The sequence below is a fragment of the Arvicanthis niloticus genome, chromosome 14 (assembly GCF_011762505.2).
Source record: "Arvicanthis niloticus isolate mArvNil1 chromosome 14, mArvNil1.pat.X, whole genome shotgun sequence".
In the NCBI taxonomy this organism is placed as follows: Eukaryota; Metazoa; Chordata; class Mammalia; order Rodentia; family Muridae; genus Arvicanthis; species Arvicanthis niloticus.
In genome coordinates this window covers 73,098,916-73,123,399 of record NC_047671.1, presented here as the reverse complement: position 1 = coordinate 73,123,399, position 24,484 = coordinate 73,098,916, and the positions used below count along the sequence as shown (strand labels likewise).

The 24,484-nt window shown below is 47.3% G+C and overlaps 1 protein-coding gene across 1 annotated transcript in view; it reads left to right on the top strand.

The window, feature by feature from the left end:
- Positions 1–24,484, top strand: part of Lama3 (laminin subunit alpha 3) — a 237,054-nt gene that overhangs the window by 67,311 nt on the left and 145,259 nt on the right. The window contains exons 14-15 of the mRNA XM_034518463.2: positions 16,039–16,173; positions 23,033–23,170. Of these exons, the coding sequence (XP_034374354.1) occupies positions 16,039–16,173; positions 23,033–23,170 (273 nt within the window). The remainder of the gene's footprint in view (positions 1–16,038; positions 16,174–23,032; positions 23,171–24,484) is intronic.

Below are 24,484 nucleotides of genomic sequence, written 5' to 3'. Positions count from 1 at the left end.
CTGCCGGGTGGCACCAGGGGCTCAGTCAGTTATAACTGGCTTCCTGCCTTAGCGCCACCTTCTGTTCCACCCACTCCTGACTCCTCTGACCAAGCCAGGGAGCTGTGTGCTAGCGAGGAAGGCATCGTTTTATGCTTTGGGCATGTGGGCTGGAGGATGCTGGTTACACTTGAGGTGTGTGGAGGGTCTGTGGCACGATGGCCAGAGCAGGAATCAGCAGGCATTTCCTTAAACATTTTGTATATTAGCTAAGATAGAGCTTAGAGCAAGAACACACAACAAGAATGTTACGGTCTCCCATGGCTAGCTGGTCACAGTAATCTCTTTGTTATTTAACATCTTCTTTTCTCAGAGGAGGCTTGTGGTGACCTCAGAAAGATGGGTAAATGAACTTGGAGAGAAGTTCAGATGTCCGCTACAAAATACAGGGAAACCTTGAAACATGACCTGGTGGAAAAATAAGTGTTAGCACAGTTAAGTTTGAGAATTCAGACACAGTGATCCACTGCAGGTTGCTGGCTTACTAATTCATTTTAATTATTTTTTTATGTTTATAAGTCTATATGAATCTGTGTTCATGCGTGCGTGTATGTGTGCTCTCCTGTGTGCACGCATGCATACCCAGAAGTTAGAGATTCACAGAGGGTGTCTCCCTCAGTTGCTCTTTGCCTCACTGTGAGGCAAGATCTCTTCCTGCGCCTGGAGGCCAGCAGTTTGGCTAGAGTGGCCAGCCAGCCCCAGGTCCTCTCATCTCCATCTCCAGGCATTGGGAGTAGAAGCACTGGCTCCTGTGCCTGGAATTTCACATGGCTGCAAGGGTTCAAACTCAGCCCTCGTGCCTATGCAGCACTCGCTTTACTGACTCGTCTCCGCTGCCCTGTTAATCCATTCTAAAAACAGCAGGTTTGGGACTTAATTATTGGCAGCGTGTATTAGAAGTAAAAATTTATAAGCTTCCAGCAGATGCAGAGCACTGGCGGAAGCTGGACTTCTTCCTTTCTCTGAGAAGTCTGAAGGCCTATAGAAGATTTTATATTTTCATTTATAGTGGTTCTCAACCAGGCATGTGCTTTAAGATCCTTTGGTTTAAAGATAGGCATACATTTGCACGTGTGCACACACACACACACACACACACACACACACACACACACATGCATACACCCCTACACATATACATATACAAACACATGCACATGTATACACACCCATAGCCCCCACATACACATAAATACACATACACTCATACATAATACACACACATGCATATACCCCCTCATACACACATATATGCACCCCCCACATACATGCATGCACACACACACATTCCTGCCTATCACTCACGAGCTCAGTGTATATTTCCTGGGTTTGTATTTTGGAGAGCTGTGTTGATGCAGTGGACACTTCTTGTTGAGAACTGCTTACTGCTTCTGTTGGGAGAAATTCCTGTCTTATGGTCACGAAGCTTTGCTGTGAGGGATCAGATAGGAAAGACTTCTGGGGTTTTGGGGCTTGTTGGAGTTTGTCACATGTCCTCAACTGCTGTTCTGAAGGACTCCACAGGTAATATGCAAATGAAAGTGCTTGGCTATGTTCTAAAAATTTTTGGTTTTTTTCTAGAACAGGGGCATATAAAAGACTACAGAGCCATAGGATCACAATAGAATCTCTGAATATGCAATTCTATCCCAAACAAAAGTATTCGACTAAAGACCTATATCATCAACCAAGACTGAGACAAATACCCATGGACCCAAAGAGTTGATTGTATCACTTGCAGACCTACTGAAAATCAAAATAATATTTTTAAAAAATGCATCTTAGTAGATGCTGGCGAGGATGTGAAGAAAGAGGAACACTCCTTCATTGTTAGTGGAGTTGCAAGCTGGTACAACCACTCTGGAAGTCAGTCTAGCAGTTCCTCAGAAAATTGGACATAGCGCTACCTGAGAACCCAGCTATACCACTCCTGGGTATATACCCAGAAAATGCCCCAACATATAACCAAGACATATGCTCCACTATGTTCATAGCAGCCTTATTTATAATAGCCAGGAGCTGGAAAGAACCCAGATGCCCTTCAACAGAGGAATGGATACAAAAAATGTGGTACATTTACACAATGGAATATTACTCAACTATTAAAAATAATGAATTCGAGAAATTCTTAGGTAAATGGATGGAACTAGAAAATATCATCCTGAGTGAGGTAACCCAATCACAAAAGAACACACATGGTATTTACTCACTGATAAGCGGAGATTAGCCCAAAAGTTTGAAACAACAAAGATTCAACTAACAGACCACATGAAGCTCATGAAGAAGGAAGAACAAGTGTGGATGCCTAGGTCTTTCTTAGAAGGAGTAACTAAACACCCAAGGGAGCAAATATGGAGACAAAGTGTGGGACAGAATCTGAAGGAGAGGTTATATGGAGACCATTCCACCTGGGTATTCACTCCATGTGCAGTCACCAAAAATAGACCCTGATACGGATGACAGGAAGGGAAAGCTGACAGCAGCCTGATAAGGCTGTCTCCTTAGAGGTCCCCCAGAGTCTGACATACCCAGAGGCAGATACTCACAGCTAACCATTAATCTGATCAAAGGTTCCCAATGAAGAAGTTAGAGAGTAAACTGAAGGAGCCAAAAGGGTTGGTGACCCCATGAGGAGAGCAACAATACCAACCAGCCAGAACTCCCCAGGGTCTAAACCACCAGCCTAGGAGCACATATGGAGGGACACATGACTCCAGCTGTATATATAGGGGGGGATGGCCTTGTTGGGCATAGGTGGGTGAGGAGATCTTTGGTCCCATGAAGGCTGAACACTGAGTGTGGGGGGGTGTCTAAGGGTGGGGAGGGGGGGTGAGGGATGGGTGGGTGCACACCCTCATAGAAGCAGGAGGAGGGGGGATGGGATAAGGGGTTCCTGGGTGGTGGGGGGAATGTGGTAAGGGGATAAAATTTGAAATGTAAATATTATATCCAATAAAGGGGGAAAAAAAGAAAAAAATTGCATCTTAAGAGTAAAGTGCTTGCTATGCAAACAGGAACATTTCATGTTTGGGTCCCAGACTCTACGTGAGCAGCACATACATCTGTAATCCCAGTGTTCCTCTGATGAGACAGGAGGTGGGGACAGTAGAATCCCGTGAAGCTCATAGACCAGCTTGGTATAAGCAGAGGAGATGAAGCTCTAGCTCAAAGAAGGTGGAAGGCAAAGGCCAACACTTGAGGTTTTCCTTTGATGTCCACACATAGGGTCGCACAGATGTACTGCCACCACACAACATGCGTACACATTGTACACACAGCTTCTCACGCCAGTGTTATAAGAATGCATTTATATTGTGTACAGAATTGTTGTCATTGCCTTTAATGCCTTATAGAAGTATCTTGTATTAGGTATTACAGGTAGTCTTGCTGTCATTTAAAGTGTGTGGAGGAAGTACACGCATAGGCTGTATTCAAAGGCTACATATACTGTGTCATCTGAGCTGAAGAACTTGAGCATCTAGGGATTTTAAGTCCACAAGGGGTGAGAGGGTCCCCTGTTGGGACTAAGGAATGACTGCACTTACTAGTGATTGCAGACGCTGCAGAGTAGATTCTAGTCCAGGCACTCTATGCAGATTGAACTTTTCTTAGGCTTCTCTTTATCTCACAACTGGATACTATTAGAGTTTTCCAGGTGAGGGGAACAAGTTATGTTTACTTAAACACTAACACTAGGAAGCAGACGTGTCACAGACACTTGTCTAAGGGATCCCTTTAGACGTGGTCAGGGAGGTCTATTACTCCCTTGGAGTGAACGCTCAAGGACTGCATGCACATACCTCTAGTCCTCCAAGACCACGGTACAGTGAGGAAAGCCAAAAGCATTCAAAGCCCACCTGTCTACTTTATCAGGGAAATCGAGGCAATCTGGGCTGACTCTATGGAGCAGTTCATCGAAGTGCAGACAGGCCCAGACCGGTTTATTACTGGGGGAGAATTCCTAAAGAGATTATGAAAAGGTTTACAATTTCCCATTTACTTTGTAAGGAAGAGCTGCTCTCTGTGGTCAAGGTCCTAAGTCAGGCCAGTGGCTGGGGCTAAGAGAGGTGTTAAACCCCCCAAAAGGACTGGGCAGTGCTCTCTGGTGCATGTTTCCTGGGGGGGGGCCCTCTCCAGACTGGACCTTTTACCTGGCAGGCAGGCTGGGGCTATCACTGAGGGCTTGGAGATAGACGACAATGGATAATGATAGCTCCATCCGGGGCTCTGCTGATAAAATAGAACTGAAGGGATGATGTGGCTGGGGGAATTACAGTCTCGGCTCTGGAGCACCGTCTCCATTCATTCAACTTTGAGGAAGTGCTGCACACTGCACAGCTCCTACTTCCGGGAGCTCCCAGTCCACAGGAGACGTGGGGGGGGGGGGGTAGTTAGAAGAGCAGGAGCTAAGATCCAGGAAGAACCCAGAATTAAGAGAGCAAGAAGGTCTACCCTGCAGCTATGTGGCTGGGAGGAAGGAAGGAAGACAGGGAAGTGGGCAGGGAAGGTCAGTGTAGGTGGGTAGGAAGTCTAGCTTCCCCAGAACAGGGAGGAAGACATTTGAGATGAGTCTTGGAGCATAAAGAACAATTAACTAAGCAAAGAAGCAATGAAGAGGCATGGAGAGGGGCCTGGGGGATGGCAGAAAGGCCATGGGGCTGGACTGTGAAGAGGGTGGAAGTTTCGGGAGCAGGGGAATACTGAGGAGATAAAAGATGGATCTGAGTGGTTGCATTCAAATATGCAAGTCTGCAGTATACAGCCAGGCCTCGTGGAAGGGCGCTATCACCGCTGGCAAACATGGCCGTTCTGTAGATTTATGATGGTACTCTCACAACGGCAGACTAGAAAACATCCTAAGGACGGTGCATCTTTTTTTTTTTTTAATTTGTGTGAAGGGTCATGTGGCATGCTGTGGCCTGGAATATTTGAAAAGCTCTTCTCTGTCACAAGTATGAAGGACTTTGGGTTGTGTCCTGAGGCTCTGTCTCACCACCAAGGGATTTAACATTGGGAAGCAATTTGAAAAGTGGGAAGTTTGACAAGATTGTTAGTGGCCCCAGCACGGGATGAGTTTGGAAGAGTGAGACAGGGTGCGGAGGCTTTGAGTGGCTCAGTGTGTGAAGACACTTGCTGCCAAGCCTGATGACGTGAGTTTGCTATCTGCATCCCACATGGCAGAAGTGGAGAACTGACTCTACCTCTGACCTCTACACATAAATAATAAATAAATGCAACAGTAAGACAGAACACCAGCAACTTCCCAGGTCCCCAGAATGAGACAAAGAAGGATGAGGCTCTGAGCTCTAAGCTCACGTAGGAGATGAGGGTTCAGGGGCTTTTCTGAGAGGTGACGACTGTGACCTAGTGAAGAGATGAGGATTTTTTCCTTTCTTTTTTTTTACTGTTTCAGTTATAAATTGGGATTCCCCAAATTTGGATGCTAGGGAAACTCCAAGCTCCTCAAAGTCTCCAGTGCCTCGCTTAACCCCAAGACTGTAACTCACAGTAAAATATTCTCCTTCATGTGACCTTCTCAGCCCGCAGAGCTGTGTCCTCGGGTTCCTATGTGATTCCAGTAAGAAGCTGACAGGGTGGTACTTGGCCCAGTCTGGGCTCCAAGCTTCTTTTGTCGTGAATGTGCCTTTGGCTACTTCTGCAGAGGAAGAAAAAACTTGGTTCTGTCCTCCTAGATTCTGTGACTAAACCTCAGAACTAAGCCAGCACACACAGATTGACAGGATATTACATTTCCATGTGTGCACAGCCATCTCCAGAAAGAATGAAGACCCAATGAAAGTGTCAGGACCCCAAACTTGTAGAGATGCCACACAAAGAGTGTAAGGCCCACTAGAAAAAGAACTCACGATCTGTGGAGAACTGCAGACACACCCCAAATCACTCACGAGAAACACAACTTGATGCAAACGCAAGAGGTTTACTGGCTAGCCAGGGCTGTCTTCCCTTCAAGCCCATGCAGGGGCCACGAACAAAAGAAGTTTACAACTTTTAAGGGGGAATCTACAAACCAGGTGGGGGTGGAGTTAGGGAAGGGGGAAGGCTGAGAGTGGAGTTAGGGAAGGGGGAAGGAAGGGGAACAGGTCACTAGGTCATCCATACATTTGATCTCAAATTCTTAAGATGGATGGTGTGTCACTTTATAATTGGCTATTACGAACTAGTTTCACACAATATATCATGAGCTCCAGTTCAAGGGGGTCAGGCTTATCTCAAACTTTTAGCATCCTGGCACCAACTGTCTCAGGGCTGTTAGTTCAAAGCGCGGCCAGGCTAATCTCGGGTCCATAGCATCCTGACACCATGAATCTTAAGGTTTGTTTAGTTAGGGCCATCTGTTCAAATGGTCAGCTAATTTCCTGGGACTGAGGCAACCCAGTGTTTGACTTACAGGTTTTTATGTCTTTGCTTTTAAGAGTAGGGTTCAGGGGAATCAACTTATGATTTTTCTATCTTTCATTCCCCAATTCTTTTTCTTTTATGTAAGTTTCTAATCTTAGAACTTTAATTTGTAGTATCACCTGATTTGATTCCAAGCTCCTGTCGTCGTACAGACTGGTATTGTTGTCTGAGCATGAATACCTGGACAGCACTAATTCTTTCTCTAATGAAAGTTATTAATTTGTTTAGTACACACGGGCCTATGGTTAGGAGAAAAAGTAAACTCAGCAAAGGTCCCATAAGGGAGGATACAAGAGCTGTCATCAATGGGGGACCTGTCAAACCAATTTCCAAACCATCCCTGTTGTGCTTCCCGATCTTTCTGTCTTTTGTCTAACCTTTCTCTAAGTTTATTCATAGAGTCTCTAATTATTCCTGAATGGTCCCTGTAAAAGCAGCACTCTTCACGCAAAGTGGCACAGAGGCCTCCATCCTTTAAATACAGCAAGTCTAAACCTCTTCTATTTTGCAACACTACCTCAGAAAGGGAAGACAAGGATTCTTCTAATTTGGAAATTGACTGTTCAAGGGCCCTAAGATCCTCATCCATGGCTGGCCTTAGTTCTTGGAAATACTGAGGCCCCTACATGAGAGCAGCTGTCCCTGTGCCAACTCCAGCTGCTACTCCTAGCCCTAAAATCACTGCTAAAGTCAAAGAAACTGGCTCTCGTTTGAACCGTCTAGGGTGGGAGTCAAATTCATTTATAAAGACATCTGGAGGGTGATACCAAACTCTAGGCACTAACTGTACCAGGACACAATAATCTTTGGTATAATTGAAAATTGAAGTAGATACACAAGGTGTCAATCCTGAGCCACATGCCCACCACTTGTCAATCCCAGGGAATAAATATCTATTGTCAGTGGTTTTAGGACTCTCAAGAGTCTCACTACACAGGTGACGATAAGCTGCTGGGGGGGTTCCTAAACAAGTTCCCCTTCCTGAAACTTCAGTCAAGGTCAATTTGCTTCGTGTTCCTCAGGTACAGGCATCGTGGCTAGTGGTGCTGTTAAATCTCCCAGACACTGCTACCCCCTCATAATAAGGGGGTTTTGGGGTCAGGCACAGCCAGCAGGACTCAGTCATGTTGGGGTTAGAATTGTTTAAGACAGTAAAGACCCCTTGGATCAAGTTGAGGAGTCTCTGATCAGTACTGCTTATAGTCCGGCCGACAGATGATATTGGGCTGGCTGACTGGGAGGGGGTGGTTTTAGTAGGTTCTGGTGGGGCCGATAGGCTTGTTGACAGAACAGGTGGAGGTACTGGGACTGGAGAATTTTGCCTGGGTAATACTTCATTGGGTCCTATGGGTAGGTCAGCTGGACTTTCAATCTTTAACCGCAGGGAGAATGCAACTCCAGGGTCAGTGCCAGACACATGAAACCAGATTCCCCACGTGCGCCCTCAAATCCAGTCAGTGAACAATTTACCCTTCTCAGTAAAGCGGATAACTATAGGATTGCACTGCCCTCTGTTGCAAGTAGCGTGAGAGGATGGCACATACCTTCTTCTCTGTGGGCACCAGGTGGGCCCGGAATGGTTCTGGGATACTGTAATTAAGTCCCATGAGGAAGAGGGGTGCCAAGGGGCCTCTCCGGAGGTCTCACATCCCTTCTCCTTACAATAATAGCTCTCCAAGCCTCCACAGCGCCTAGCTTCCTCTCTACTATGTCTGTCACGGGGGCACACATAGAAGGGAGTCAGCCTCAGCTGACACCTTGACCAGGGTCTGGCACAGCCTAAGGAACGGGTTCGCTTGGAGTGGGTAGCCTCAGCTAACACTGGTAACTTATCAGGGCCAAACTCAGGGATGTCCCATGAGTCTAATCCGGTAACTAATATACAGAAGTCAAATACCATGTCAGGCCACCAGGTGTGTGGTGGGGCTGTTTTGGAGACAGACCACACTATCTCACCAGTTTGTGATGAGATTTGCCAAATCAGCTTCTGAGGAGCATGGGGGTTATAAGGGATCCCCTCTGCCCATTGTACGCAACACCCTAAGTTTAAAAGGATTAGCAGTCCTTTCCACCCTCCATTCCTGAGGGTCTGGAGCCTGGGCTTTCTTGACATGGGACGCATGGATCCAGGTGGGGATTCCTTCTACTTTGACAGCCGTAGGTGTGGTCAGCAGTACCAGATAAGGTCCTTTCCAGCGAGGCTCTAGATTCCCGGTCCGGTGGCGTCGGACATAAACAGCGTCTCCAACTTGGAACTGATGAGGCACCAAAGTATCCGAGGTGGTGTATGCCTCCTGGAGCTGCTTCCACGCCTGCTGACGGACCAACTCAAGAGCTTTGAGTCTAGCATAGAGGGGTTGAGAAAAGGGAGCATCAGGGTCATGTATTCCCCCCCGCCTCAGTGAGAGGAGGTGGGCTACAACAGAGAAGTTCAAATGGAGTAAGCCCAAACCTCCCAGGAGTGTTCCGTACTCGGAACAAAGCAAAGGGTAGGAGAGATATCCAGTCATTTCCGCCGTCTCCAAAGCCAATTTAGTTAAGGTCTCTTTTAGTGTTCATTCATCCTCTCTACCTGTCCTGAGCTTTGGGGTCTGTAAGCACAATGTAATTTCCAATCAAACCCCATTGTCTTGGCCAGTCCCTGACGTACCTGGGCAACGAAGGCAGGGCCATTGTCAGAGCCTATTACCTTGGGGATCCCGAATCTGGGAAAGATTTCTTCCAAGATCTTCTTAGCCACCACCTGGGCAGTCTCAGTCCTGACGGGAAAAGCCTCCACCCATCCTGAGAAGGTATCTACAAAAACTAGGAGGTACTTATTTCCATATTTAGCTGGTTCGATTTCTGTAAAGTCCACTTCCCAGTAGGCCCCAGGCCTATCTCCTCGGAGCCTTTTGCCTGATGGCAACCTTGAAGATCCTGCATTAGTCAGTTGGCAAGGTATACACTGTTTCACTACTGAGTTCAATACTTCTGTTAAATTCAGAACATGATAGGGGGACGACTCTACCAGCCTCCTGAGATGTTTTACCCCGAGATGAGTAAGTTTGTGGAGCTGTTGCACATATTCTAGGGCTTCCTTTTTAGGCAGGATGTTTTTCCCATCTCTTGTCTCTCTCACCCCATAGGGTGACTCTGAGGTGTACCCCAATCTGTCCATCTCTTTCAGGTCTTCTTGAGAGTAGGTAAAGTTAGTGGTTTGGGGGTTCCTCTTATAACAATCAGTCAAGGCCAGAATCATAGGTCCCTGTGCAGCCCTTTTGGCAGCACTGTCAGCCAGTTGGTTCCCTTTTGCTATGGGATCAGTGGCCTTCTGGTGCCCTGGGCAGTGTATTATTGCTAATCTCTTGGGCAGATGTAAAGCCTCTAGTAGGCTGAGGATCTCCTCTTTGTTCCTAATATCTTTTCCTGCTGAGGTTAGCAGTCCTCGTTGTCTATAGATTGCTCCATGCACATGGGCTGTGGCAAAGGCATACCTGCTGTCAGAATATATATTTACTGATTTCCCTTCTGCCAGTCTTAAGGCCTGGGTTAAGGCTATTAACTCAGCCTTCTGAGCCGAAGTCCCCTCTGGTAAGCTACTTGCCCATACAATTTCTCCACATTTCCCATCTACTACAGCTGCTCCAGCCATTCTCTTACCCTCTACCACGAAGCTGCTCCCATCCGTGAACCATGTCCTGGCGTTTTGCAGCGGTTGGTCAGTGAGATCCTTCCTCACGCCAGTCTCTTCTGCTAAGATGTCAGCGCAGTCGTGTACAACCAAGGAATCAGATGTTTCAGGGAGCAGCGTGGCAGGGTTGAGGATGGCAGGGGGTGCGAACACTACTCGATCATTAAGGAGCAAGCTCTGGTAGTGGGTCATCCGGGCGTTTGTCATCCAGTGCTCGGGAGGCTGTCTGACGATGCTTTCAAGGGCATGGGGAGCTATCACAGTCACTTTTTGGCCCAAAGTCAGTTTGTCAGCATCTTTTATCAATAAAGCCACAGCTGCGATGATACGTAGACAGGCTGGCCACCCACTGGCAACTGGATCCAGTTTTTTTGAAAGGTATGCCACCGGCCTTCTCCAGGGGCCCAAGGTTTGGGTAAGGACCCCCCGGGCTACTCCCGCTCTTTCATCAATGTAGAGGGTGAAAGGCTTAGTCACATCAGGGAGAGCTAAGGCCGGGGCTGACAAGAGAGCCTTTTTTATGGCATCAAAAGCTTCTTGGTGTTCTATTTTCCACTGGAAATTGGCCTGTTCTCTGGTCAGAGGATAGAGGGGGGCGGCTATGGTGGCAAAACCAGGGATCCACAGCCGACAGAATCCAGCTGTTCCCAAAAACTCCCGAACCTGTCTCGGGCTGGTGGGAACAGGTATCTGAGTCACAGTTTTCTTTCTGGCCTCCGTCAGCCAGTGTTGACCCTCCTTGAGGCTGTACCCGAGGTATGTCACCTCCTGTTTGCAGAGCTGAGCCTTCTTGGCAGAGGCCCGGTACCCTAATCGGGCCAGTTCTGTTAACAGCCTCTGGGTCCCCTCCAGACATACCTCTTTGGTAGCTCCGGCCATCAAAAGATCATCAATGTACTGAAGAAGAGTTACCTGTGGATTGGCTGGTCGGAAGGGGGCCAGGTCTCTATGGAGGGCTTCATCAAACAGGGTAGGTGAATTCTTGAAACCTTGGGGCAGCCGTGTCCAAGTTAACTGGCCACTCTTTCCAGTCTCGGGGTCTCTCCACTCAAAGGCAAAGATAGGTTGGCTGGAAGGGTGTAGTCTCAGACAGAAAAAGGCATCCTTTAAGTCCAACACAGTGTACCACATCCTTTCTGGGGGGAGGGAGCTCAGCAAATTGTATGGGTTAGGTACGGTGGGTGTATATCCTGTATTCGCTTGTTGACCTCCCTTAAATCCTGGGCCGGTCGATAATCTCCACCTGGCTTTTTGACTGGTAGCAGTGGGGTATTCCATGAGGACCGACAAGGAATTAGTATTCCTTGCTTAAGGAGTCTTTGAATATGTGGTCGGATTCCATCTCTGGCTTCCTTACTCATGGGATATTGTTTCACTGCAATGGGTCCTGCACCAGCTTTTAATTCTACCACTATGGGGGGCATCTGTTGAGCAAGCCCCACTCCACCTGTCTCAGCCCAGGCTTGGGGAAACCTAGTCTGCCATTCCTGCATGTCTTCGTGTCTAATTCCTGCCTGTGCAAACAACCGATATTCATTATCTAGGTTCACTGTAAGTATTACCATAAGATCTCTCTTTTTTGCAGTTACTTTTGGTCCTGTGGGGGTAAAGGTGATTTGGGCCCCCATCTTGGTCAACAGGTCTCTCCCCAAGAGGGGCATTGGACAGTCTGGAATCACTAGAAATGAGTGGGATACTAGGCCCATGCCCAGATCCACAGATCTTTGAGTAGTCCATGGATATTGTCTTTGCCCAGTTGCTCCTAATACCCATGATTTCCTGTTTTTAATTTTTCCCAGTGGTTGCAAGAGCACTGAATGTTGGGCTCCTGTGTCGACCAGAAAATCCACTGGCTGCCCCTCCACTCTCAGCGTTACCCTAGGCTCAGGGAGGGGATCTGAGCCCTGGTACCCCTAATCATCTTCTTCTGCAAAGGCCAAAACTTTGTGGGTCCTGGTTTTCTTCTTAGGACATTCTCTGACCCAATGGCCTTTTTCCTTGCAGTAGGCGCATTGATCTTTCTCTATTGGTCCTCGGCCGGCAGGTCTAGCTGACCCTCTGTTGCCCAGGTTTCCTGACTGCCTAGGCCTGTCTCTACTCCTGTCCCCTACTGCTGTGGCCAAGATCTTAGTCAAATTCCTTTCTTGCTTTCTGTCTCTCCTTTCTTCTCTCTCATCTCTCTCTCTCTCTTTTCTCTGCTTCTTTTCTTCCTCAGTCTCTCTTTTATGATATACTTTCTCTGCCTCTTTTACCAAATCCTGCAGGGTAAAATCCTGCAACCCCTCAAGTCTCTACAACTTCTTTTTAATGTCAGGTGCTGACTGGCCTATGAAGGCCATAGCTACTGCTGCTTTCTGTCCATCCGAGGTTGGGTCAAACGGGGTATATCTCCTGTATGCCTCCATGAGGCGCTCCAGAAAAACTGAGGGGGGTTCAGTGGGTCCTTGCATTATTTCTCTTACCTTGGCCAAATTGGTGGGCTTTCTGGAAGCCCCCTTGAGACCCACTACAAGAGCACGGCGGTAGACAGTCAACCTCTCCCTACCTGCAGCAGTGTTGTAATCCCAATCAGGTCGAGTGAGCGGGAAGCCCGCATCTATCTGGTTGGGGAGCTGTGTGGGAGTCCCATCATCTCCAGGAACATTTTTTCTAGCCTCTAGAAGAATTCTTTCCCTCTCTTCTGTAGTAAAGAGGGTGTGGAGCAGCTGTTGGCAGTCATCCCAGGTGGGCTGATGAGAAAACATAAGAGACTCGACCAACCCAGTTAGACTGGCTGGGTTATCTGAAAAAGAGGGATGGTTAGTCTTCCAGTTATAGAGATCAGATGAGGAAAATGGCCAATACTGCAGGGGCTGTAGGGTAGAAGCTGGGACAGGGGGACCAAAAGCTCTGAGTGGAAGCGCCACAGTTGAATCAGGCCCTTCTGGTGAGACTCCTCTCCGGCTTCTGGTTCCCATAGCTGGGCCCCCTCCCACGGCTCCGTCTAGGGGTGCAGAGGGTCCCACCTCACCTGCAGGAACAGCCAGAGGTTGGGGATATGGAGGAAAGGGAAAAGGTTCTGGCCAGGCTGGGGGTTCAGGGATTTCAGGGTATATACGGGGAACAGAGGGAAGAGGTTCACTTTTTTCCTTGGTCTCAGCCTGCTGGGCCAAAGGCTTCTTCTTCTCGTCTTCTTCTTTGAGGGCCAGGACTCTGGAGCCTGGCCTTCGAGGTCTCCTCACCCAGGGCTTGACCCAAGGGGGAGGATTATCGACCAGATCTTGCCATACAGTAACGTAGGGCTGGTGATTAGGATGAGAATCTGGTCCAGTCTGAAAAACATCTTTCACGGCCAAAATAATTTCTAAGTCAAACACACCCTCTGGTGGCCATCCGACATCAAAAGCGGGCCACTCGGAAGTGCAGAGGGTTTGCCAGAGTCTCTTTTTAATTTCTACAGATAGATTGTGTCCCCTAGCTTTAACTTCTGTCCAATGGTCAAGAGTCAAGCTAAGAGGTGTCGTCACAGTCTGCCCCATCGTCTCATACAAGACAAAACACAAAAACAACAGACAACAAACAGAAACCAAACAACCTGAGACGCACTGGCTACACCAAATGCACCCTAACCGCAGACCGACTCAGATGGAAGAGGGTTGCGAGACTCCCCTCTCAGAAGGAGAACACAATCCTCATTCCTCAGATAGGAGGCTCCCACCAGACACCTCTGGTCCCCCTTCCAACCAGGGCGTCCCCCAGGTTGGCAGCTTGTAGCCTTAAAGCACGTCTGCTGACTACAGCTTCCCAGTCATTACGACCAGTGAAGCAGCTGCAAAATCAAAAAGCGCTTTCCCGAATACAGAATACAGATACAGATACAGAATCAGACCCGACAACTGGCTTGTCGGCGCTTCCCGAATACAGAATACTCCAAACAGACAATGGACTTGCCGGCCGGCTCATGCACTCACTCACTCACTCACGCTGGGGATCCCCTTACCTCCAAGGTTGTTTTCGGGAGTGCAGGGGTGGCTGCTGTTTCCCGGTCAGGGAACCAAAATGTAAGGCCCACTAGAAAAAGAACTCACGATCCGGATCTGTGGAGAACTGCAGACGCACCCCAAATCACTCACGAGAAACACAACTTGATGCAAACGCAAGAGGTTTACTGACTAGCCAGGGCTGTCTTCCCTTCAAGCCCGTGCAGGGGCCGAGAGATTCCGCAGCCACGAACAAAAGAAGTTTACAACTTTTAAGGGGGAATCTACAAACCAGGTGGGGGTGGAGTTAGGGAAGGGGGAAGGCTGAGAGTGGAGCTAGGGAAGGGGGAAGGAGGGGGAACAGGTCACTAGGTCATCCATACATTTGATCTCAAATTCTTAAGATGGATGGTGTGTCACTTTATAATTGGCTATTACGAACTAGTTTCACACTATATATCATGAGCTCCAGTTCAAGGGGGTCAGGCTTATCTCAAACTTTTAGCATCCTGGCACCAACTGTCTCAGGGCTGTTAGTTCAAAGCGCGGCCAGGCTAATCTTGGGCCCATAGCATCCTGACACCATGAATCTTAAGGTTTGTTTAGTTAGGGCCATCTGTTCAAATGGTCAGCTAATTTCCTGGGACTGAGGCAACCCAGTGTTTGACTTACAGGTTTTTATGTCTTTGCTTTTAAGAGTAGGGTTCAGGGGAATCAACTTATGATTTTTCTATCTTTCATGAGCAATAGATTGTGGTGGTCTGACAAGATCAGGGAGCCTGCTCTGGGGCGGGGAACTGTGAGACAGTGCTTAGAAAATACACAGAAAATAAAGGGAGACACGGGCTACTTCTGCAGATGTGTTTGTGCGGATTGGTTTCCGCCAACTTCTAGTCTCTGGCCTTGATTCAGAGGGGTACCTTTCTCATGGAAAGTTATCTGGCCTGCTTTAGGTAAATGGGGGAGGACAGTCCTTCCTGGAACTGTTGTCCAGTGCGTTTGCCTCAAAATAAACAGTGTACCAAAGTGGCATTATTTGCCATTCTGTGTCTGCAGGGAATGGATTTCAAAACCCACCCCCTCAGATACCCAAATCTGCAGATGCTTATGCCTTATGTAAAATAACACATTATTCATGTAACCTATACATATCCTTCCATGTTAACACATTACTCAAAATATCTAAAGGCAGTGGAGGCAGAGGCTGATGTAGAGGCCACAGAGGGTGCTGCTTACTGGCTTTCTAGGGCTGCTTTTTTATAGAACCCAGGACCACCTGCCTCAGGTGGCCCCACCCCCAATAGGCTGGGCCCTCCCACATCACTCACTAATTAAGAAAATGCACCCCAGGCTTGCCCACAGGGCCAGTCTGACAGGCACTTTCTCAAACGACTCTAGCTTGTGTCAGGTTGACATAAAAGTAACCGGCTAGACGCCTGTAGTCTGAGCCACAGTGAGATGAGAGGCAGGGCCAGTCTGATCTGTGGAGCTTCCCGCCTGTAAGTTCAGCCTACTTGGTGAAATTATAGACTAATGAAAGACTCTGTCTCAAACGAAAGGTGGAGGTATCTGATAAATGCGCACGCGTGCGTACACACACACACACACAGAGAAATGTAAATACATTCAATTAAAATTCTATTACATAGGAAATCTAGTAAATGAAAGTTCTACTGTCCTAGCATTTAGCTTGGAAGAAAAAGAAGCCTTTTCATAGGTGTGGATGTTGTAATTAGTTTACAAACCCAGTTCCACCCTGGGATGTTTATGGCAGTACCTGTGACCTTTCCAAATCTTCATTTTATTTCCCTTTACAGTGATGTCTTAAGGGTTAAGAAGGCTGACCAGCCATAAATCTTAGAGTCTCTGTTACATAGGCAATAACCTGGGAGAAGCGTGAAGTCTATTTGGGTACAGTGATCTCTCTGACAGTCTCTTTCTTTGCAGGGTGTGACTGTAACTTGGAAGGTGTTCTCCCAGAGATATGTGATGATCACGGCAGGTGCCTGTGCCGCCCTGGGGTTGAGGGTCCCCAGTGTGACTCCTGCCGCTCAGGTTCCTATTCATTCCCAATATGCCAAGGTAAGAGGGTAAACCACAGAAATGCTGATCACCGGTTCCCAGGTTGGACTCCTGAGGAAGCACAGATAGCCCTTCTGTCAGAGCCACATAGCCTGTGGTTTACCTATCTCCCCTGCCTTACATACAGATGTGAAATTTACTGTCCACTGAGACCATTCTTTTTCCCACTCTGTCCTTCCTCCTCTATGGTAGTCAAGTGCCTGGGCTGTGTAGTTGTCACCTTGGGTTCAAGTCCTGGCTTTGAATAGTCAGTGGTGTCACAATTTAGGAACCTGCCAGGTAGACAGGAGAAGAAGACAGGGCTGGCAGGGTGCCACCAAGCTGGATGTCTCAGCAGTCCCTATCTTTGCTGAAATCCTGGAGGATTCCTGGAGAGCCACTGGCCACTCATCCACACTGGAGCAGGAAGAAGCAGATTCTAGGATGAGTGAAGAACCACTGTCAGTAGCCTCTGGGTAGATGAACTTTGCAGAGAATGAAGGCCAAGCCAGCAAAACCATGAAGCTTCCCTTTCCCATCATGCCCTTCTATGTAGGCTGCTACAGAAAGGTAGAGTTCACCTCTAAGGTGAGCCTTCACACAGCAGTTAAGGCAGTTGAGACAATCCCTCACAGACTCGAACAGTCCCAATGGTTGTGAGGGCCACATGTGCACTGATGTGCCAAGCCTCTGGTGCTGAGGGGTAGCTTGCTCAAACATGGCATTCTCTATGCTGCTTCTGCTCCTACCTCCTCTGTGTCACTCAAAGAGCCCATGGTCCTGGCCCCACTTCTTGGCCCTGTTTCCTTATATGTCTGCCCGCCATGTTCCAGACCCCTCTTCTTCCTGCTCATGGACCGCTTTCATTTGCTCTCATTTGTTTCTCAGCCTTCATCTCTCTTAGCCACAAGATGATCTACCTACCTTCATCTCTCTCTACCTTGACCTGAAGCAGAGATGCACACTCAGAAGTGAGAACATGAACATTTCCTATGGGAGCACAGGTGTACCCATCTGAATCCTGACCCAGTATATTCTGTGTCAAACTGATTGTTTGGTTTGGTTGGATAACTTTGTCCCTGAACGTAATACCAGTTTCAGAGAATGATTTCCACGGTGGTGAAGCTTTAGGACACAAGTTGGAGGCGAGGTTTCTGTTTCAGATGCCTAACAGGGTCCAAACTTACAGGGACATATGTGTGGTATAGCTGAGAATGTGAGATGTTCAACTGTACCACAAGGCCAAAACAAGAGGGTCAGCGCTCCTGGACAGGAGCCACTCTAGACAAACCCTTCTTTCCTCCTAAGTTGACTTGAGCATTTTGTCTCAGCCACAAAAAGCTGACTAGCACACTTTGCTTACTTAGAAACCAGGCTGGCAAAGTAAGGAGATGACTGGAGTTAGTCAGTCAAAGGGGCTTGGGCCACAGCATTTGCAATAACCGAATACAAGGCTAGCAATGTCTGGTGTGAACAATGAGACAGGTGAGGTTGTTTCATCTCGTGGTCCTCTCCCAAGTGTTAGAATGGGTCCATGATGGAGAAGTGCTCTGTGGCCGGCTGTCCCCCACTCTTCTCCTTCAACTTAGGTGTGGACTCCTGGAGTATGAGGTAGACAAAGAGTTTTCCAGTTACTTTTCTATAAATCCACTGGAATGCATGGTATTCCCATTAAGTTTCCATCCTTTCAGCAAAAACAAAATATTTGGTGGCTGAAACTATTGTCTCCTCTTTCTATGCAACTCTTTATTTTTTCTGGAAAAACAAAAGGCACACCTGCAATGGTTTACACTAAAGGAATCAGTCCCACGGGTGTGGGACTCTGATGCTCTGACGGGTCAAACCTGAGCTCCCACATCTGGGGAGGCAGGAACAGCATAAATACATCCGAGTCTTGTGGATGGAGCCAGAAAGACAGATCCCCTGAGGCAAAACTGGGGTGCCACAACCAAGGAGTGACAACAACTGTGTTAGGTCTTCAGTGGTCTGAGAATGATCTGTTCTTCTGTACCCCAAGGACAGGAGTTAAGAAGTACTTGGCTTTAACTGTGGCATTTTCTTCTTAGAAAGGGACGCCCGACCTGACTGACAGCTGTTCATTCAGCAGCAGAGGATATAACAACATTGCTTATTCCCTGTTTTAAATGACTGGAGTCAAAATTTATACATATATAAGAATTTATAGTCTTGGGTATTTTTCTATCACAGTATGTTTGGACATCTGCTTCCAAGACAGTAGTTATCAAGCTGTGGGTCGTCACTCCTTTGGGGGTCAAATGACCCTTTCACAGGGATTGCCCATGACCATCAGAAAACACAGATGTTCATTATTTTCACTCATAAGAATAGCAACAAAAATAATTTAATGGTTGAGAGTCACCGCAACATCGAGGAATTGTATTAAAGGGTCACAGCTTTAGGAAGAAAGTTGAGAACCACTGATCTAAGGTCTTCCAAAGTCTTTGGAGCTCACTGGAAGTATCAGAATGACGAGGCTTACTCAAGGCTTTGAGTGACAGGGCTAGTGCAGCACTAGTGGACTGGTCCCTGCTGTGCATGTTTACCGTCAGCCCCATTGACCCTGATGTGGTTCTAAGTGGAGAGAGAGGCTCACAGAGATGGACGGTAACTGGTGCTCTCACCCACCCCTCTCCTCTGCTTCTTTCTCTGTTCTGCTCAGAATGTGAGCAGAATGTGAGGACGGAGGGGGTTGGCTTAGACCTTGGCACTCAAGCTGCAGTCCTGTTCTTGTATTTTCTCTTGGTGGGAGAAGTGGGTACTCACGTGGTCCACCTTCCCAGAATCCCGTGATGCTCATTAAATAACAGTTGTTAGACTTTGATAGGAACAGGCTGTTTATTCCAGAGGTGGGATCCAGGACTACCCTGCAGTTAGTTACCTCAAGTTTGGAACATTCTGGAAGAATTTGAGTCTGCAGACATTCTGTCCTCTTGTGCTTTATTTTTTTCTTTTCAAAGACAAATTTTGTATCTGTTGTTAACTTGTACACACACACACACACACACACACACACACACACACACACACACGTTTGTGCCATGAAAGTTGGCTCTCTCCTTTCACTGTGTGGATCCCTGAGTTTGACTGAGGGGTCAAACTCAGGCCATTGGGCTTGGCGACAGGGACAGGTTTTGTTATTGAGTAAGCCATTCCACTGGCTTTTTATGTGGTTCCTGGGATTAAATTCAGGCCACGAGGCTTGAATACCAAGGGCTTTTACCCACTGAGCCATCTTATAGGCCCCCTTTCCTTTAGAGCGAGGATTACTAAATCCATTGTATTTCAGAATCAAGTTAACATTGCCCTAAATGCTACATCAGATATTTTTGCTAAAGTTGGTCCTTATGGCTTTGCCCTTTATTGCTTTAAAGATGTAAAAAAAAAAAGTGAATTAAAAACAAAAACCCAAAACACTTTTAAGTTGTTTTTGAGTCTGCAGACTAGGAGTTATGCTTTTCATTAAATTAATTGACTCCAGACTTTGAAAGTACAAGGCCATATTGTTTTATTTTTACTTTGATTCACTCAACCACCCTGCAATTTCATTTCATAGAATCAAATCACCAATAAGAAACGTGTACAAAACTTACACGTGTACTTGTGTTCAGTTGCACACTCTGTCTTCAGGCACAGCACATAACGTGACTTTCTGGGTTGGTCGGTTGCCTGGGTGATGGTGGAAGGACCGCTTACCCTTCACTTTTCTTCCTCTCATTTCTGTCTCTTTTCTCCATCCTCTTCATTTTTCTGTTTTTCTCCCTCTTTTCCTCCTCTTGTCTGAGCTTTCCTTTTCCTGATCTGATGTGGTTTGTTGGCGTCACAGAGGATACCGGGGATGTGGGAAACAGTGTTTTTTTCTGACCATGAGCTGAAGGCACATGACACTGAAGCTGCCCTTAAACTTCAGCCACACCGACCTGTGACTGATGCTCCAGAAGACCCTGGTCTGGGATGCTCAAGGGATGCCCCAGGAATGCCCCTGGAAAAGCTGGCGGCCACTCCAGGGGGAAAGCAAAAGCGTGTGGCTGGGGACAGAGAACCCTCTGGAGTCATGCCTTGTGCAGCTTTACTTCAAACTGGTCTTTCATTTTATAGGTCATTTTTTTCCCAAGAAACATCTAAGGCGGTTGCTTAGGAAGGCTTAGAATAGCCTAAGGTCCAGTTCCAGAGATGTGGACTGTGATATGTGTCATGGGACCTATTGTTGGCATTGTGGGTTTGCCTAGTAAGGTACCGATCTATTTTCCTACAAGAAAGGAAGACCTCTCAAATCCTGGGCAACAAAAGCATCACTTCTGTCATAAGGGGCTCTATATATTTTAATTTGCTTCTTTACTGTATTGTGTTGTGAAGGTGGAGAGGTGGCTGCCTCATTGGTACCTGTCTGGTAGCCATGTTGTTAGGTTCAAGATAACACCTATCAGGAGCATGTCCAGGTCAGGACTCAGGCTAGGATTTCTAGGGCCATTCACATTTATTTCATAGACATCTGCTTGGCATTCTCTGTGGAGTAGGACTGTGCTTGGGGGCTAGGTGACAATGGACAGCATGGCGACCAAGCTTCCTGAGCACTTGAGCTTCTGTTCTTCCAGGGCTGGCAGATCTCATTTGAAAGTTCAAAAATACTCTAAAATATACTTTGAAAATTATTATCATTATTGTGTGTTGTATGTGTGTGTGGAGGGGGAGCGTGGGGTAGCATGCCAAGGGAGTTCGTGCATGCAAGGGCATGTGTGTGAGCGTCATGGGACAACTTTGCAAACAACTATCCTTCTGCCTTTACGTGAAGAATTGAACTGTGCTCTCCAGGCTTGTGTGGCAAACTCCCCATGAGCCATCTCTCTCCAGGCTTGTGTGGCAAACTCCCCCCCCCGCCCCCAGCCATCTCTCTGACCGTAAATCGTCGGAAGCTTGTTGGACAGAAATGAAGACATTTCTACATCAGATTTCTTGTGACAATTCACAGTCAAAATAGATGTATATTAAAATTTTTGTTTAAGGCTTGGGCTTGGGGCCACATGCTTTTAATTCAGGCATGTGGGAAGACAGAGGCAAGTGGATCTCTAAGAGTTCAAAACTAACATGGTCTACATAAAGAATTTCGGGCCAGACAGGACTATGTAGTAAGGCCCTGTCTCAAAAAGGAAGAAAAAAAAAGGTATAAAATCCCTTCAGGCAGATGTGTGTGTGTGTCTGTGTGTCTGTGTGTGTATGTGTGTGTGTGTCTGTATGTGTTGTCTGTGTGTCTATGTGTGTGTCCTATAGATTTGTGTTTGAACTCAAGTTCCACTCCTAAGATGTCTTATTACATATAAGCAAGTATGTGGGAAGCCCCTTCAGAGTGAGTCCCTGTGTAGCTGTGGCCACATCCTGCCCAAGAAGGAAAAGAGAAACATGGTCTTCATCTTGCCCCTGGAGACTCTGTGCCCTAAAGCTTGTCTCTCAGATCCCAAGGCTGCCTATGTATACAACAAATCAGATAGGGGATTTACCTATGGCTGCTGCCTTCTCTGGGTCCCAGCTAGTGTGGGAATTTGGGGACCTTGCAAATGAGATTGTCTTACACGCATGCACGCACGCATGCACAATCATTTTTTACTATGTATATAATTAATTTTTTACTGAGCACATTGAACATAAATTTGGCAGTCAGAAGCGCTAATTCATCGTGCCCTTTATCCAGTGTGGAAGAGTCAAAGGGACACATTTGGGAAAAGGAAATTGGAATAGAGATGTCAGAAGGAGCAAACATAGTACTCCTCTCCAGGAGTTCCCCATGCTTCGTGGCTGATAGTTCTCTAATGACCGAAGGAGATAGATTCTTTATCAACTCCAGTTTACAGAAGGACAAACTGAGGTCTAACAAGGCTGAGTATGTCACTCATACATGAGTGCATATCACAGGTGATGTTTGGGTCCAAATGAATGTGACTGAATGGTGGCAGGTGGGAGGAATTCTTTGCTTCATAGACTAACTTAGTAACTTTAAGAATACCTTTTACCTTCTGAACTTTGCCGTGCCTAACTGTGAGATTCAGTGAGATTGTCTCTCCAGTTCCTTCCAGATCTTGTAAAGATGGGAGACTCTTGGCAGTAAGAAGTTAGCCAGGCCATTCACCCTGGCTACCTTTCCCAGCAGTAGGGTCTTCACAGTACAAAGAGGTGTGATACCAAGTAGCTGTGGACCTGTAAGAGTATAATACAGAGACATAGGAACCTGACCCAGTGGGAAGGGAGCTAGGAGGGGAGCAGCCAGAACCCCTCCTCTCTGCCCTGCCTGCTTATTTACTTACTTAGACAGAGATGGCGGGACAGGACAAAGGTTTCTGCAACAGATTTCTCCCCCCATTCCCTGCCCAGCCTGTGTAACTCTTCCATGATGGTTTAGCTACACTAGACCATGAGAAAATGAATGTAAAGAGAACAGGAAACTGAGGACATTTACAAGCTGATCCAGGCTGGACTAGTTTGATCCCAGTGTGATGTGGCATTGGCACCTCCCTCAAGTGACTTACACGTGTTGCCATCTCTTCCTTTCTTCCTCTTCCTCTGAGTGCCATTGTTGAACCTAAGCAGAACCCTCAGAGCCTCCTTTCCACCAGTCAGTTTTGCTGAGCACAGACTGATGTCCTCATAAGTCCTGACTGTGAGGGGCATTGTTTTCCTGTCAAGTTTTAATCCTTATCAAGTAGACCCCAAGAGCAGCTCCCTGTAAGAGAGGGGAAACTGAGGCTTAGCTAAATCAAAGACGTGAATCCGGAACTTGACTTTGTGTCTTTCTGGCCCTATCCAAGGCTCCTGTCCAGGACCCTATGTACTCTATCACGCATGCCTGCATCTGATCAGCTCTTTCTCACAGCTTGCCAGTGTTCAACGATTGGATCCTATCCAGTGCCCTGTGACCCGGGAACTGGCCAGTGTGAATGCCTGCCTGGAATAACAGGGAAGCGCTGTGACAGGTGTCTCTCAGGAGCCTATGACTTCCCCTACTGCCAAGGTAAGGAGCCGGCAGCATGTTGGGAGCACGGTCCTCATCTGAGTAGGTGCAGCCAATCTCTTGGAGAAGCCCGACGAGTCTTCTCGACGTCGACTCAAGCCACCCTAAGTATTTGGTTCCGTCTTCCCCTATGCCAGCATTACTGGAAGCATGTGCATCACACACTCAACCCCAGAGACAGTCAGTGCCTGATGAGAACAACTTAAATACCCACTCATAAACCATCTGGGTTTCTCAGTCCTCATGTCTTATGCATCAGCGTGGTCAGCCTGACCCCACGAACTTGCCCCAGCATTGTTTGACACCCCACACGAAACCCCTGTGCACCCGGGTATCAGGCCTCTCTCCCTAGTGCTGATGAGGGCTGCACAGGTTGTTTACTGTAGGCAGAGAGGGACCAGGGCTGTGTTCTGCCTCTACCCCCAACATAGGAATGAGCTACCTACATTTTGCCAAGCCCTTTGATGTGGGCAGCCCCAGCCCTGCCAGTAGCTGTAGCCTGGTGATTTCAGAGTTCTCTCATGGGAGCAGTTTGTAGACTGACCCAGACTTTCCATCAGAAAAATGTGTTTTTGTCTGTTTGTTTTTTTCTTTATTAAATTGTCATTTTACTTTTTCACACAGGGGTTATAAACACAAAAAGGCAGGATGTGGGGAAGGGGATGACACAGGAGTGCAGGTGTTCAGGGGGAGTACAGATATCTTCTAGAACAGGGTATCGGCTGGGTGAAGGTCACTCTGACTCTGCCTATGATTCACTTGTCCTTATCTAAGTTAGTACTATCTGCCAAGGCTACCTATCTACAAGGTCTATGACTACTCAGGCTGGTACATTTCTGCCAAAGCTGCCTGTTTACAATAGCTTATAGCCACCTGTTTCAGTGTTTTTCCACAGAGACCCAAGACTTTGTGTTAGCAAGCATGTATGTCAGGCCTATTGCTGATTTTAAGCCTTCAGTGTATAAGCAGGGCTGCCCCTGATATCTCCCTTCTCCAAGTATATAAGGGCCTTGGTGAGTCTAATCGTGCGAAGGCAGAGATAGAGGCCTGACCTCCAGTAATTAAAGGGGACCTTGTAATGTCTCCGGTCCTCCTGTCGTTGTCCAGTGAGGCATGAGGGCCATACCTGTCCCGATGTCTTTTTCCTGGAGAGGGGATACTTTGGACATCAACCCCTATGCAGTCAGGCTTGTCCCTCAGGGAACCCAGAATGATATTTTTAATTTTTATTTATATTCCCTTGCAGTGCTTAGCCTCGCACCCTAAACAAGAATTCAGATTGCCAGTCAAAGGGGGTTCTGGGTGGCCCCTCTC